This window comes from Xiphias gladius, chromosome 7 (genome assembly GCF_016859285.1).
Source record: "Xiphias gladius isolate SHS-SW01 ecotype Sanya breed wild chromosome 7, ASM1685928v1, whole genome shotgun sequence".
Taxonomy (NCBI): Eukaryota; Metazoa; Chordata; class Actinopteri; order Istiophoriformes; family Xiphiidae; genus Xiphias; species Xiphias gladius.
Genome location: NC_053406.1, coordinates 18442366 through 18457615, shown reverse-complemented (window position 1 = coordinate 18457615; position 15250 = coordinate 18442366). Strand labels below are relative to the sequence as shown.

The following is a 15250-nucleotide window of genomic DNA, read 5'->3' as shown; positions in this document are numbered from 1 at the left end:
ACATTGACTATGAAGCAAAAAAAAGAAAAAAAAGAAAAAAGAATTGGGTTTTAAGAAGAGAGGGAATGTCTTTCATTGTATAATTTGAATGTGTAGTGTTATCAAACAGCTACTTTTAATAGATGGGATTCATCTTCTCAAATCAAATGTAAGTCTTCCTTCTGTTTCCAGTGGTATTTCTTTATTTGTGTTGTCCGAAATATTCCATTCCATTTTTTTTTTAGTTAAGAACCAATTCTAACTGTACATATGTTTGTGCATGTTACCTGTGAACATGTCAAGCATGACTATGCACCAGTTTATATAATAGATGTTGCATTGCCCAACAGCATTTGCACAGAACAAATAGTTGCATTGTATACAATGGAGGACACAGGCTTATTTGTAATGGGTGCAATACAGTACATAAATGTCCGTGCTTGGACTTGTTGCTCTCTATTATTTGTAGAATTTGAAAACATGATTGCAAATTTCAAAGATTTGGAGTTTAAAGGTTTTTATTTTTATAATTGCTTTGATACAGACTGCAAAAATAATCTCTTGTTGGTTCTGGTTATTTTATTTTGTATAACAGAGTGACAGCTACACAGGGCCAGGCTGAGGAGGGGAGCGTGGCAAAGCTGCAGTTTTTTAAAATTATTGTTTCAGCGTTACACCATCCTTTATTTCTTTGTATTGTTGCTCATTGGAGTACTGTGAGCATTTTCCTACCAATGCAATAAAATGTTGAAATATTTGATTTGAAAAAAAAACAAGTTTATCTCCTTTTTTACTCAAAATGTGACATAGTAACAGATAATGAATCAAGAATTCAGTTCCAGCGCAAAATCTATGTCTTATTAAGTTGCAGACAGTCTCATCTTTCCCCATATGACACCTTAAACATAATGGGATGTAATTGCTCATGAAATTACTATAATAGAGCTGACACACAGCACACCTGTTGCTCTGGGCATACAATTCCCCACACTGGTTCCAACTTAGACTCCCACACTTTGTTAAGTCTTATGGATCAATCACAGTCCAATATTCCTTGAGACTCTTAGCGAAAACACAATCATACATCAGTTGAATAATCACTTTCACGTTTGATGTCCACTTTACAACTCATTAATATTAGAGTTAAGTAGCATCCCAAAACTTTTCACTTGCTTATCCTGTATCTCATTTACTCTGGGTAGTTCAACTCGTGCAGTATTATATCCAAAGGTGTGTAGTGAACAGAATTTACTCAATTTATTTTGCTTACATGTACGTAAGTAACTTTTTTGATTAAACTGTTCTTGTTGGAATTGCTTTAATGCAGCATACTTTTTACTCATTCTTGAGTAGATTTTAGAGAAAAAATATCACTTTAACTCCTTCACATTTGTTTACACTCATTTTGCTACTTTTATTTAGGCTATTTATTATTTCAAGCATTCAGGGACATTACCTTAAGAAGCTGGTAGTCTGCTGATCCCAGGTCTAATGGTGCTCTCTGTTATCCTACTACAATCATGCCTTTTCATGACCCTGTTCATAAGCAGAATAATGGTTGAAGCTACAACAGGAGATTCAGATAATACAAAACATCCTTGAACTTGCTTTTTCTTTTTCCACAGTTGGAGTTTGGTTTTCAAACAGCGCTAGTTGAATACATAAACAGACCACAGCGCAGAGGGCAGCGAGCTCCAGTTGTGAACGCTGTTCTGAGGTCAGTAGAGAAGTGCTGACACTGAACTGACAGAGAGCGGTAAATGTGTCTGTTGGTTTCATGGTAATAAGTTCATTACTATATACACAAGGTATATCATACTTCAAAACTACCCATGCTTTCTGTCCCAATGTAAATATCTCAGCTAACGATGTGCGTCTTCGCCCCCGCATTGGTCACAATTTACATAGAAAAGTAAAGAGCAAATGTGAACACCCGTATTTACCCTAATAGACAATTCATGATGATACAATACACCATTAGCATCATAATTAGCTAAAATTAGTCAGTTGATATTATTTATTTTTAGCAAGATTAGAGACTAACTTGTCCACTTCTTTCCAAATAAATAAAGAAGACAAGATGGCTGCCTGGTACCATGGTGTGCGACCGAGTTTTTTAACTAGCTACAACAAGGGAGGCGAGTTACAATTGGATATCAGGTAGATGGACATTAAATGCGGTAACTACATTTTCAGGACAAACGACAATGCTATTTTATACATATCTAACTGCCACAGTGGAAATATCAATTCACATGCCTACCTGGTGTAAGACAAGCAGGAAGACAAAGAAAGAAATGTGTTGCTGTAGGAGATGAAGCTACTACAAACAAAGATGGATAATATTGAAAGACGGCTCAACAGCAAAAGGGACAGCTTTATGGAAAAGGTGTATAGAAAAAAAACCTCTGAGCTGAGATTTCTAGGCAATGAGTTGGTGAAGCATACCTCCCAAGACGCACATGCAGCTGCAATGGGCCGAGCAGGTCCACCTGGTATAGGTGGGAGAGGCTTAGGAAGATCTGCCCAACCCGTAAGCATAGTTGACTCTTTTTGTTTGTCCCTGATATATTGGGACATCAATGGCCGGACTAGTTTGAATTGTAAACTTAGAATTTTACTATTGCAGAAAACCCTGATGTTATTCATTAAACGAAACACATTTATCAGGTGATGATCAGATTGACTTTCCAGGTTACTCCTGGTTTGGAAACAGTTAAGGAAGCTACCTATAAGAACCTTAGAGCAGTTGGTATTTAAAAATAATCTTGGTCTTAAAAATAATTTATTGGAACATTTTATATGCATGGTGCATAAACCCAAGGTTGGTGTAATAGTACGCTTGGAAGAGCGGGCACTGTATAGTCTAGTTATTTTTTCTTGCCATTTATTACCAGAAGGATTTATTTATGTGTATTTGTATAGGGATAAGTAGAATGAACCAATGCCACTTACCACAGCATTTATAGTCTAAGCTAGTTTGCAGTGCCTGTCCCTAGATGGGCCTTTAAAGTAAATAAAACACAGCAAAAAAAAAAAAATATATATATATATACATACAAAACAGCACAAAACACAAACAATTTACAAAAGGTGATACAGTGAAGTATCATAAAACCATAAGGACCAGATCATGTAAAGCACTGACATGATTTCCCCTTTTTTAAAAACCATTTCAGTTTGAGTCTAAAATGAGGCATTATCCATTTTGATTTCTGTGGGTGAGAAGCTCTGCATGTTGATCCACTCAGCAGAAAAAGCTGTCTGTCCAAATAAGGATTCATGAAACTACACTGTTCACTTCCAAGTAGACAATCCTCCTGCTACTGAGCCTGATAACGTGAGAAGAACCAACAGGTCACTGAGCACCTTAGGAGTTTGGTTATTTAGGCTTTTATAGAGGAGTTTAAGATTAGCACATTCAATGAAATGATCAAAACACATATTCAACATATATTAAACATCTTAAGAACACTGCAGTGTTATGATCTTATTGGCTTCCTGTCCAAAACTTTAGGTGCTAATTATATATCATCATAAGAGGCTTGATTGTCGTTGATAATGAGTCAAAATGTTTTTGCCATATTTTGCCATATTATTCATTAACGAAGTTAACACTGTGTACACCTGCCTATTCATGCCTCAGCCAATCATGTGTCAGCAGTGTAATGTATAAAATCATACAAATACAGGTCAGGAGCTTAAGTTAATATCAGAATCAGAATGGGTGAAAAATGTGATCTCAGTGACTTTGATTGTGATGTGATTGTGGTGTTGGCCAGGCTGGTTTGAGTATTTCTGGAACTGCTGAGTTTACTCAGTGGTGAAAAAACATCCAGTTAGCAGCAGTTCTATGGATTGAAACACTTTGTTAATTAGAGGTTAGAGGAGAATGGCCAGACTGGTTGGACCTGACAGAAAGTCTATGGTAACTCAGATTACTCTTTACAACTGTGGTGAGCAGAAAAGCATTTCAGAATGCACAACACGTCAGACCTTGAGGTGGATGGGCTACAACAGCAGAAGACCCCGTTGGGTTCCAATCCTGTCAGCCAACAACAGAAATCTGAGGCTGCAGTGGGCACAGGGTCAGCAAACCTGGACAGTTGAACACTGGAAAAACGTAGCCTGGTCTAATCAATCTGGACTTCTCCTGAGGCACGCAGATGGTAGGGTCCGAATTTTGCATCAACAGCATGAATCGATGGACCCAACCTGCCTTTTGTCAACAGTCCAGGCTGGTGGTGATGGTTTAATGGTGTGGGGAATGTTTTCTTGGCAAACTTTGGGCTCCTTAATACCAATCAATCAAGCTTTGAATGCCACAGCCAATCTGAGTGTTGTTGTTGACCATGTGCCTCCTTTTATTGCCACATTTTACCATCTTTTGATGGCTGCTTCAAGCACGATAATGCACCATGTCACAAAGCAAAAGTTGTCTCAAACTGGATTTATGAACATGACGATGAGTTCAGTGTACTTCAGTGGCCTCTCCAGTTATCAGATCTGAATCCAACAGAACACCTTTGGGATGTGGTAGATCAGGAGATAGGACGCACAAATGTGCAGCTAACAAATCTGCAGAAATTATGTGATGTAATCATGTCAGCATGAACCCGAATCTCAAAGGAATTTCCAACATCCTGAGGAATCCATGCCATGAAGAACTGAGGCTGTTTTTGAGAGCAAAGGGAGGCCCTACCCAGTATTAGTATGGTGTTCCTAATAAAGTGCTCAGTGGGTGTATACATAATACATTACAGTCTGGTTTGTAGTTTTTATTTTGGCTTTGGAAATAATTGTTTGATTCTAGAAAGTTATACAACTGCTGAGGGACATTTTTATCCAAAACCTTTGAATTAGGTTTATCAACATTGATATATTTGAAATTATTGGCCAGTTCCTCAACAGAAGAAACAAAAAAAAAAAAAATGCTTTTGTCTGGTTTTTCAGACTTAACAATTTACCTTGTGAAAGAAAATTTTCAATCAAGTGAAACATGTTTCACTGGGAAAGCTGCACTGTCCCTGGTTGGAGGAGACAAACGCAGCTGTAATATAACAGCCTCTACGCCTCGTTTTGCATTTTATGAACTACCTGGAGAAACAAGTACGACTTGATATAATTTAGTATACATTTAACATTTGCTACATCAATGAAAACAACAACTGGTATGATTATAGTGTAGAAAGACTGTCCTTATGTAATTATATGTCTAATGCTCTCCTCAGGTGGGCAACCTGTTCCTTTGCTCATTGGTGTGTCCTAGTCTATAATAGGAATAATACTGTCCAGGATCCTGGGGCCTCTCTGTACCGGTTGTGAGTTTCATTACCTTATGAACTAAACCTCTGATGAGCAATTTTTTATACAGTCTATATGAAAGTGATACTTTTTAATAAAAACGTTTTAATCAAAAATGGTTGTAAAAAACTGTCAAAAATGTTTCTGTGTCTTTCCCTCAGATCAGCTAACTCACTAGCTGCTCTGTCTTAGTGACAGGCCAAAAGTTTCCTAACTTCTTCAGAACAATCCCCAGCGATATTTATCAAGCCTGGGACATTGCACGACTGGCTATACGCTTCCACTGGACTTGGATTGGAGCTGTCCTCGAAAACAATGACTATGGTCATTTGGCTATACAGGTGTATGTTTTTGTTATTACTTTTGTTACTATTTTTGTTGTTACTGATATACATATATCACCTTCATATATAGCACAAATACTATATACACATATATATATGTGTGTGTTTGAGCAACTAGGCTTGATATTGAATAATAATGCGTTTACTTTTCATACAGGTTATCATCTGTGCCATATGGCTGTCCCTCAGTCCCCCTGTTCCTCATCATGATCTGGGGTTCCAAGGGTCAAAGGTCACCCTGAAGTGTGCCATGGCCTCTTTGGTGGGCTTCTCTCTGGTTCTGGGTTACATTGGCCTGCTGGCGTGCACCTGTCTCATACTGGCCTTTCTTGCTCGGAAACTCCCTGACAACTTCAATGAGGCCAAACTCATCACTTTCAGCATGCTGATCTTCTGTGCTGTCTGGGTGGCCTTTGTACCTGCTTACGTTAGCTCTCCTGGGAAGTATGTTGTTGCTGTGGAAATTTTTGCAATCCTCGCTTCTACCTATGGCTTACTGCTCTGCATTTTTGCCCCCAAATGTTTCATTATTCTTTTGAGGCCTGAAAAGAACACGAAGAAACACCTGATGGCCAGATAGTTTTTGTTGCCTCAGCCACGCACCATCCATATGTCCATGTGTATGTGTTATGTCAACTAGTTTCATTGAAATAATGCTAATTCTTAATGTGCCACTCATAGTTATGGCTTTTATTATTAGCTGAATAACTAAGAACATTTCTGCTGTTCTTAGACACCATTAAATGATACTAAAACACCATCCATTGAAGAAAAAACAGAAATTTAGATGCAATGTTGCTCACTAAAAAATGTATTAACTTACTTTGCATTAATGTGGCTAATTGTTGTCTATTCCTGTGTTTGATAGAATAGTGTACCTCAGCTGAATAAAACTATTCACCAGTTTCCCGGAAAGCAGAATATATTAATAAAAAATACATTACTCTAATAGATAAGTTTTTAATTGATGATAATGTAGCTTATTTACCAATCTATGCTATATATTACAGTAAGTAAATTATAAAGATTTAGCACTTTGTCTGTGGGTCAATGTCACGTTTTGTCTTTACATAGTTAAAAGAAGTATAACAAGTATATTCTAAAAAAGGGGCCTCAGAATGACTCATCTCGGTATCAAAATCATAGCAGTGAAAGATATAATAAAATCTGCTCCCCATTACTCTACCAGCAGTTAATACACTTTAAAGATGGAGTGATATGGTGATCGCAGGGGCTGATGCAATGGACATTGTTTTGTTTAAACTGCGTGTTCCCAATAATGACCAGTAGATGGAAGTATTATACCATCTAACGGTGCTCTGATGCTTCTGTCTGTATCTCTCAACAAGATTGTGCAGCTGTGTAACATCTTATTCTTTCCCTACTTGTATTTGCTCTAATAATGACATACAGTAACTTCCTTTCGTCTCACATGCAGTACCCCTAGTACTTAGCAAGATGATCTGTTCTGTAGCCTAACATCTAGAAATCCGTTTCTCTCCGAATGCAAATTAGTAATGAAGTGAGTCTGTTTGTTAAGATTTAACAGTTTGTATGTAGGCAGCCATGCAGTCACAGAAAAGAAAATATGGAGAAAGTGATTAAGACTTTCAACAAAGCACCATTAATCCATTATACAAATATTTAATTCTGAATATGTTAAGAAAACTTAGTTACAGAAAAAATTAAATGCAATGCAGACTTCTTAATAGCTAGAAAATTAGTCACAAGAGTTACCAAGGTTTTATTCAGACATTCCACTGCTGTTTCAGTGCCTATTGTTCTGTATTTTTATTGGCATAAGCCATTGCTGACAATGGTATGTCGCTATTGTTCTATTGGCATACAGTATACATTATCTCTCATCGAGAGTGTGTCACTTGTGTATTTGTGTCACTGACAGATAACACTTCCCAGGAACCATTTAAAAACTGTTACCTAATGACACTTTTCTGTGTTAAGTATAGAAAGTATAATTACTACACAGCTCTTTTACATTCATCATGTGGAGGCCAGATAGAAGTTGCATGTTAAAGTCATTTTTTTCAAACCACATTCCATATCAAATGTAATTGCATATATTTTGAGTCTGAATAACACTCACGCTCATACAGGCTCATTCTTCCTTCGAAGGAAATTATTGCCAATTGACCAGTTCAGGCGTCACTGCTGTCACAGTCACCACAGTAAAGATGGCGTCACGGAAAGTTCAAAGGAAGAAGGCAAAGCCTATATGGAACAGACTGAAGGTTATTACAACCTTTATTCTTCCTCTTATTGAAATCTTCCATTTCACTTATGTTTTGATGTTTATAATGCAGACACTGGATCAGTCACAGTGGGCATTTACTAGAAAGAATACATTCCTTAGTTTCTCAGTCTGTTCCAAAAATTGAACTGCACACTTCAGCTCCAGTTTTATAATTTATCTACTGTACATTTTCTTTTATTGTGGACTGCAAAATGTGGCCTACGGTCTAAAACACAGTGAAAACAACAAACATGCACACAACCTCCTATTCCCCCTCTGTGCCACCTCGCCGTCAGTGTATAATGGGATGTAATTGTTCGTGAAATGAACAATGATGGAAATGAGGAATTGCACACCTGCGGCTCATCGGTACCTCCTCACTTAACTCCCATGAATTCAGTTTGATGTAACTTAATCCTCTGAGATGAGAAGACCCTTTGTCCTTTTGAAGCAGGGTTGTCCCATGCTCAATGAGCCTGAGTAAATTCAAACCTTTCAGCAGCATTTTGAAAGAAAACAATGGTTTACTCCTAAAAAAGTACCTGATCTACTCTGTATCTACTCTGTTGGTTGAAGCTCAGTGTTAAAAACACACAGCTTCAACTACTGTTTTTTATGCAAGTCCCTCTTGTCTATAAAATAACTGCTTAGATAAGTTACCTATGAGTCCTTTTAGAAGACCCTGTTGGTGCCCTGTCGAAGCTCCTTAAGGTTGTAATATACAAGCTTCTTACTGTACATGTACATGTAGATAAGCAGCAGTGTTGGTTTGGTCACATGCTTTCCTGTGTACATTGTGTGGAGGATTAAAAGGTGTATCCACTCTGAAGCAAATTAGAAAGTCATTTGTGGTTTACACTGTACTATTTTCCTTGAAAACACAAGATTTTGCATAGCAGGAATACAACTAAACACAATGACATTATGACTTTATTGGAAATTTTAAGAACATGGGTGGAAAAAATGACAGCACAAGCAAGTTCAATTTGTTTCTTTTACAAACGTTCTGTTACCCGTTGCTGCTGAACTTTCTACACATCCTTATACTGTATACTACCCCTAATGTTCAGTGCTTAAATCCATTTTGCAGGCATGTAGTATTGATTTCTGACATGATTTCATTCGTGTCTGGTGGGACAGTCCTGTAGTTTTTCATTACAATTTTTTCTTGATTTGCAGGAGCTGGTACTTAAACACCTGTTAAACCATCTAAAGCCCGTAACTGGTTAGATTTAAAGACAGCTAATATGTGCACATGGTCGGGAGAGGACTGGTTGAGGACTGCTGCCATTGACTTGGTGTTCCCCTCCAAGTCTATGTTGCAGAAACTGATGGATGCCAGGCCTGAATATACGGAGCTGTCGCACACCAGGGATAGATGGTCAACACGGGCTATTCTAGCTTTGTATCTGTGGCAGCTGGAAAAAAAGGTGGTATAGTAGGGTCAGACCTAGTTGCCTTGATGTAGCAGGTTTCCTCACTTCTAGCTAAATTGGAAAGGCAGATACTGGTGACTGGCAAGGCTATGGTCTCCTTCTAGATGGTGAGGTGCCACGTCTGGCTGTCTAAGACACAGGTGCAAGGGTAGACCAGGTTTATTTTCTTAAGCTGTCTTAGCTGCCATGTGCCATGTTATGCCCGAATGCTAATAAGATGATTCAGCAGGCACAGCATGCCTGCAATGGTGCTGTGGAGATGTTCGGGGTGCTTTGGCAAAGCCATGAACAGCTCACTGTAGCTGACCTTAGATGAAATGACAATATGTTTAAATGCCAACTGACGCAAAAGGTCTCAGAAACCAGCCTGCCCTTGTCATCTGGTTAGGATAGCGCCTAACCTGTGGGACCCCTCGGGCACACCACTGGGTAGTTTCCACTATGACTTGGGAATATAGTTTCCAGTTTCTCCACCATTACTTGTTTTTCACGTATACCAGCGCTGAAACAGCATCCTCACAGAGATATGTTGATGTGAATTGGAGGAGTTTTTTCAGAGCCAAAATTCAGGCAGTGGCTTCTTTGCGAAAGTCTGTTATAGAGCCATATCAGTTGCAACATCAATCATTTACTCCTCCAGTTTAATTGCCATTCCTGTCAACTTTGTCACTGTAAAACAATTTCAAATCCACTCTTCTGTATCAGACATTGCCTGCTTATCAGGAAAATACTTACAAAACTGCATACGTATTCCACTAACATGTGCCCTGAAAAACGACCTGCAAGTCAACTTTTCAAACATTGTACTGGCTCTGAAAATCATGATGGGAAAGCATTGCAGTTATTTTGTCCAGACTAATGAGTCACAACAATAGTTTTGTCAGAGGAGGTGAAGAGTGATGCATTTGTAACCCCAGGTCCTGCTTTCAGGTCAGTAAATCAGTTGAAAATGTCAGCTAGGTAAGCTAGGAGGGCAAGTCATTTTCGTCAGAAAATGTTTTAGCTGGTGGAGTTCATTCTCCAAAAGACAGAGTCTAACTACCTCTCAGACCTCAAAAAGTTGATTGAGAACTTTCCCTATGGAAAACGACAAGACTTTGCTATGTACAGCAGCTGGTGGTGGTCGTGGATCTCTGCCATCTGAGGTCTGAGTGAAGTCGTACTCCAGGTACATCCACCACTACTAACTTTGTACAGGCTAATCATTTGCTAGCATTCATTTGTTTTTCCACCATCACCCTAGAGAGGAATAATTTTGGATGTGTGCTGCTTGCGTCATCAATTTTACTTCCTTGTAAAAGGATTTACACTTAGTATAAATACTCATATCAATGCCTCACTCGTGCATAGTGGGAGGGGGTAATGCTTTTGTCTGGATACCGTTTTCAGACTTAACAATTTACCTTGTGAAAGAACATTTTTAATCAAGTGAAACATGTCTCTGTTAATAATGTGCTTTTTATTTTACATGTAGCTGACTTGAGGTTATGATTTTACATTTGGGCATGTGGAATTTAATGGGATTTGTCTTTGCTAACAGAAACTATTGAACTTTACCTGCATTTTTCTGAAGTTGATGCACTCTGTTGTCAGGGTTGATGAAGCAGGTTTGAGGTGAATTTTGTTTTACATAGACTGAAGTTATTGCACTTATGGTTGATGCATATTTTGACATTTAGAAAACAGCTTCCTAAATGTTTTAAATGTCCAGAACAGCTGCATCCATGTCTTGGTTGCTCTGGGTCCTCACTCGGTGGCCCTCCTCAGCCCTCTCCCTGCTGCTTCTTTGTGTAGTGGGCAGACAGATGGGAGTGGAGGTGGTTCAGGCGGTAGTGTGCTCCCGGTGGGGTGCACAGAGAAACAAGAGCCTCTCCCAGGATGGAGATGTGATTATCGGCGGACTCTTTAATCTGTATTACATACCCTCAGCTTTAGAGCAGGACTTCATCAAGCTGCCACATTATAAACCTTGCACTGGGTAATGACAACAACATGTACTGTATTTGTATAGGATTTATAAAATTATGTTGATATATATGAAATGTTTGGACATGCTGCTGTTTTTTTTAAATTCATGATGATTATTTATATCTTTCAGTGACTGATATTGTAGATTATCTCATTCACTCTTGCTTTTTTTCTCCTGTGGTCTCAGGTTAGATCTGGAACCATTAAAATATACGTATGCTATGACATTTGCGGTGGAGGAAATCAATCGTAACAGCACCCTGCTGCCAGGAGTGAAGCTCGGCTACCGTATAGTCGATAGCTGTGGCCGATACCCTTGGGCTCTGCAAGCTGCACTGTCCCTGGTTGGAGGAGACAAACACAGCTGTAATTTAACAGCCTCTACGCCTCGTTCTGCATTTTATGAACAACCTGGAAAAACAACAAGTATGAAATGATATAATTAAGTAGGCCTATACAGTTAACATTTGCTATATCCATGGAGACACCCCATGATATGATTATAGTATTGTCCTTATGTAATTATGTGTCTAATGCTGTCCTCAGGTGGGCCGCCTGTTCCTTTGCTCATTGGTGCGTCCTCGTCTACAATTGGAATAATACTGTCCAGGATCCTGGGGCCTCTCTCTGTACCAACTGTTAGTTTCATTACCTTAGGAAATAAACCTCTCATGAACATTTTTTTTAAACTCGGTCTAAAATCAGGAGGCTGAACTGATTTTAAAAAGTTTTCAAAAACATGATATTTCTGTAAAAATAGTGTCAAAAAAACATTTCTGTCTTTCCCTCAGATCAGCTACTTAGCTAGCTGCCCCTGTCTTAGTGACAGTCAAGAGTTTCCTAACTTCTTCAGAACAATCCCCAGCGATATTTATCAAGCCTGGGCCATTGCACAATTGGCTATACACTTCCACTGGACTTGGATTGGAGCTGTGCTCGAAAACAGTGATTATGGTCGATTGGCAATACAGGTGTTTGTTTTGTTATTATTGCTATAAATTGCCTGAAAAAGTTCCTTGTGTCACCTTCATATGTAGTACAAATAACATATGTTTGAACATGTTCATTGTTATGACCTCCATATTTCAGGTATTTCAGGAAGAGGTTGAGGGAAAAGGCGTGTGTTTGGAATTCATAGAGACTGTCCACAGAGAAACTATTGTGAGTGATGCCAGACGTGTAGCACTCACAATTCAAGCTTCCACTGCGAGGGTGATTCTGATCTTTTGCTGGTATACCGATGTAAAGGAACTATTTATGGAACTGACCAAGAGAAATGTGAGTAACTAGCCCGTGAATTTGTATAGAAAAGGGTGTTCATTATTACACAAAGACATTTTTTGTATTAACAAAATTTCAGGTGTTTTTCTTGTTGTAACTCATTTCAGTGTCCTCTTACTGTAGGTGACTGACAGACAGTTTCTGGCCAGTGAGGCCTGGAGTACCAGTGATGATCTTCTCCAAGATCTTGCCATCTCGAAAGTGGCAAGTGGTGTTCTTGGTGTGGCCATTCAAAGTTCAACAATACCTGGATTTGAAAATTATCTCAGAAATTTGCACCCTATTCGTCGTCCTGATGATGAATTCTTAAGAGAATTCTGGGAAAAGGAGTTTGGATGCAGTCCAGGGGACAAGCCTTTGTTTTCAAACTCCTCTTCATCCCTCAAAGCAAGGTCTGACCATCCGTCAAATGTTTCTACTTCATCTCTTGCCAAGGAGTCACTTCAGAAAGCTTCTCTACCCCCCTGCAGTGGCACAGAAACCCTGGAGGGACTGCAGCATCCCTTTACTGACACCTCCCAGCTAAGGGTGGCATATAATGTCTACCTTGCTGTTTATGCTGCAGCCCATGCCCTTCACAGCCTTCTGTCCTGCCCAAACAGAGACAGCCCTCCTGGAAACAACCGCTCCACCTGCTCTTCACCGTCTCACATCAAGCCCATAGAGGTGAACATGATTATCACTGTTTTTATCTTATCCACAAGATTAATAGTTCTTGAAGTTTTCTTAAACTGAATGTTGTACATTCATTCTTTGTATTCAGTTTTTTCTTTTGAATGTTCAACAGTTTGTTACCTTAATTTGTTGCTTTCAGCTATTGCAGCACTTGAAAAAAGTGAACATCACCACACCACAAGGGGAAATGTTTCATTTCCAAGGAGCCGATATTCCAGCAAAGTACGACCTTGTCAACTGGCAGAAGACTCCTGAGGGGCCATTAAAACTTGTTTTGATTGGTCGTGTGGATGGGTTTGACCTCCACCTTAACGAATCAGCTATTCAGTGGAGCAGAGGATCCAGTCAGGTAGACACATCAACAAATAAATGATTTTGTCAATTCATAAGATTATGTCATTGAGAACATTATTTTTTCTTTAGGTGCCTGTTTCAGTGTGCAGTGAGAGCTGCCGCCCAGGGAACCGAGTGGCCAACAGGAAAGGGGAACCTGTCTGCTGCTTTGACTGTATTCCATGTGCTGAAGGGGAGATAAGCAATACAAGTGGTCAGGAAATTACTCCATAACATTACAGAAGGTCTGGCTTGCAACCTTCGTTTTCCCCTTTGTGTTTTATTATCCTTCCTTCCCTCCTCTCCCAGATTCCCCCCACTGTGAGCGTTGTCCGTCTGAGTTTTGGTCCAATGCTAAACGAACTGCCTGCATCCCTCGCCAGCTGGACTTCCTTTCCTTTAACGAAACCTTGGGCATTACCCTGGCTACAGCAGCTGTGTCTGGTGCCACGGTGACGACAGCTGTATTTGTGGTTTTTCTTTACTACCGTCAAACACCTATGGTAAGAACCCGGCTTAATGTGGCAGTTTTTTGTATGCATTCTTTCTTTCACATGTCTTTCTTTCATCATCTTTGTCTGTTAATCTGAATCACCTCAAGGTACGAGCCAACAACTCAGAACTGAGCTTTCTGCTTCTTCTGTCTCTGAAGCTCTGCTTCCTGTGCTCACTAGTGTTCATTGGTCGTCCATCAGTCTGGTCTTGTCAGTTCCAACAGGCAGCTTTTGGGATCAGCTTTGTACTTTGTTTATCCTGCCTCCTGGTAAAAACCATAGTGGTTCTAGCTGTTTTTCGCTCAGCTCGGCCTGGTGCTGAAGCCTTGATGAAGTGTTTTGGTCCAGGCCAACAGAGAGGAAGTGTCTGCCTCTGCACCTGTATACAGGTTTGAATAATGTTTTGTTGATTAAAAATAGAGAGCATGTGGTCACACTGAGTAATACAGCCCACAATTTACAAGTCATTAATTTTGTTGTATGAATCGGGTACCAGTAAAATACTGGTTGCTACTGGTACATTTCAGTACCATTAGGAACTGGTACGTGTTTTACTAGTACCTGATTCATATAATACAATTAACCTGTAAATTGCTTGCTGTACTATCGGTCGTTATCGAACATTTGTTTTTATATTTTTGAGCAACTATGGTTGATATTGAATAATAATGCGTTTACTTTTCATACAGGTTATCATCTGTGCCATATGGCTGTCCCTCAGTCCCCCTGTTCCTCATCATGATCTGGGGTTCCAAGGGTCAAAGGTCACCCTGAAGTGTGCCATGGCCTCTTTGGTGGGCTTTTCTCTGGTTCTGGGTTACATTGGCCTTCTGGCGTGCACCTGTCTCATACTGGCCTTTCTTGCTCGGAAACTCCCTGACAACTTCAATGAGGCCAAACTCATCACTTTCAGCATGCTGATCTTCTGTGCTGTCTGGGTGGCCTTTGTACCTGCTTACGTTAGTTCTCCTGGGAAGTATGTTGTTGCTGTGGAAATTTTTGCAATCCTCGCCTCTACCTATGGCTTATTGCTCTGCATTTTTGCCCCCAAATGTTTCATTATTCTTTTGAGGCCTGAAAAGAACACGAAGAAACACCTGATGGCCAGATAGTTTTTGTTGCCTCAGCCACGCACCATCCATATGTCCATGTGTATGTGTTATGTCAACTAGTTTCATTGAAATA

At 39.5% G+C, this 15250-nt stretch overlaps 1 protein-coding gene across 1 annotated transcript; it reads left to right on the top strand.

Moving 5' to 3' along the window:
- The first annotated feature begins 5763 nt into the window (after positions 1–5763).
- Positions 5764–15177, top strand: LOC120792204 (extracellular calcium-sensing receptor-like). The gene is made up of 12 exons (XM_040131279.1): positions 5764–6071; positions 11026–11292; positions 11470–11673; positions 11818–11920; positions 12074–12253; positions 12372–12560; positions 12687–13229; positions 13378–13587; positions 13662–13785; positions 13881–14074; positions 14173–14454; positions 14755–15177. Exons 1-12 carry the CDS (start codon positions 5764–5766, stop codon positions 15175–15177), a joined length of 3027 nt encoding a protein of 1008 aa, XP_039987213.1.
- The last annotated feature ends 73 nt before the right edge of the window (positions 15178–15250 follow it).

Coding starts and splice junctions, on each gene's coding strand:
- LOC120792204 (XM_040131279.1), top strand. CDS start 5,764: ATGCGTTTACTTTTCATACAGGTTATCATCTGTGCCATATGGCTGTCC. Junction 11,674..11,817: donor TTAACAGCCTCTACGCCTCG/TTCTGCATTTTA, acceptor TATGTGTCTAAT/GCTGTCCTCAGGTGGGCCGC. Junction 14,075..14,172: donor ACTACCGTCAAACACCTATG/GTAAGAACCCGG, acceptor AATCACCTCAAG/GTACGAGCCAACAACTCAGA.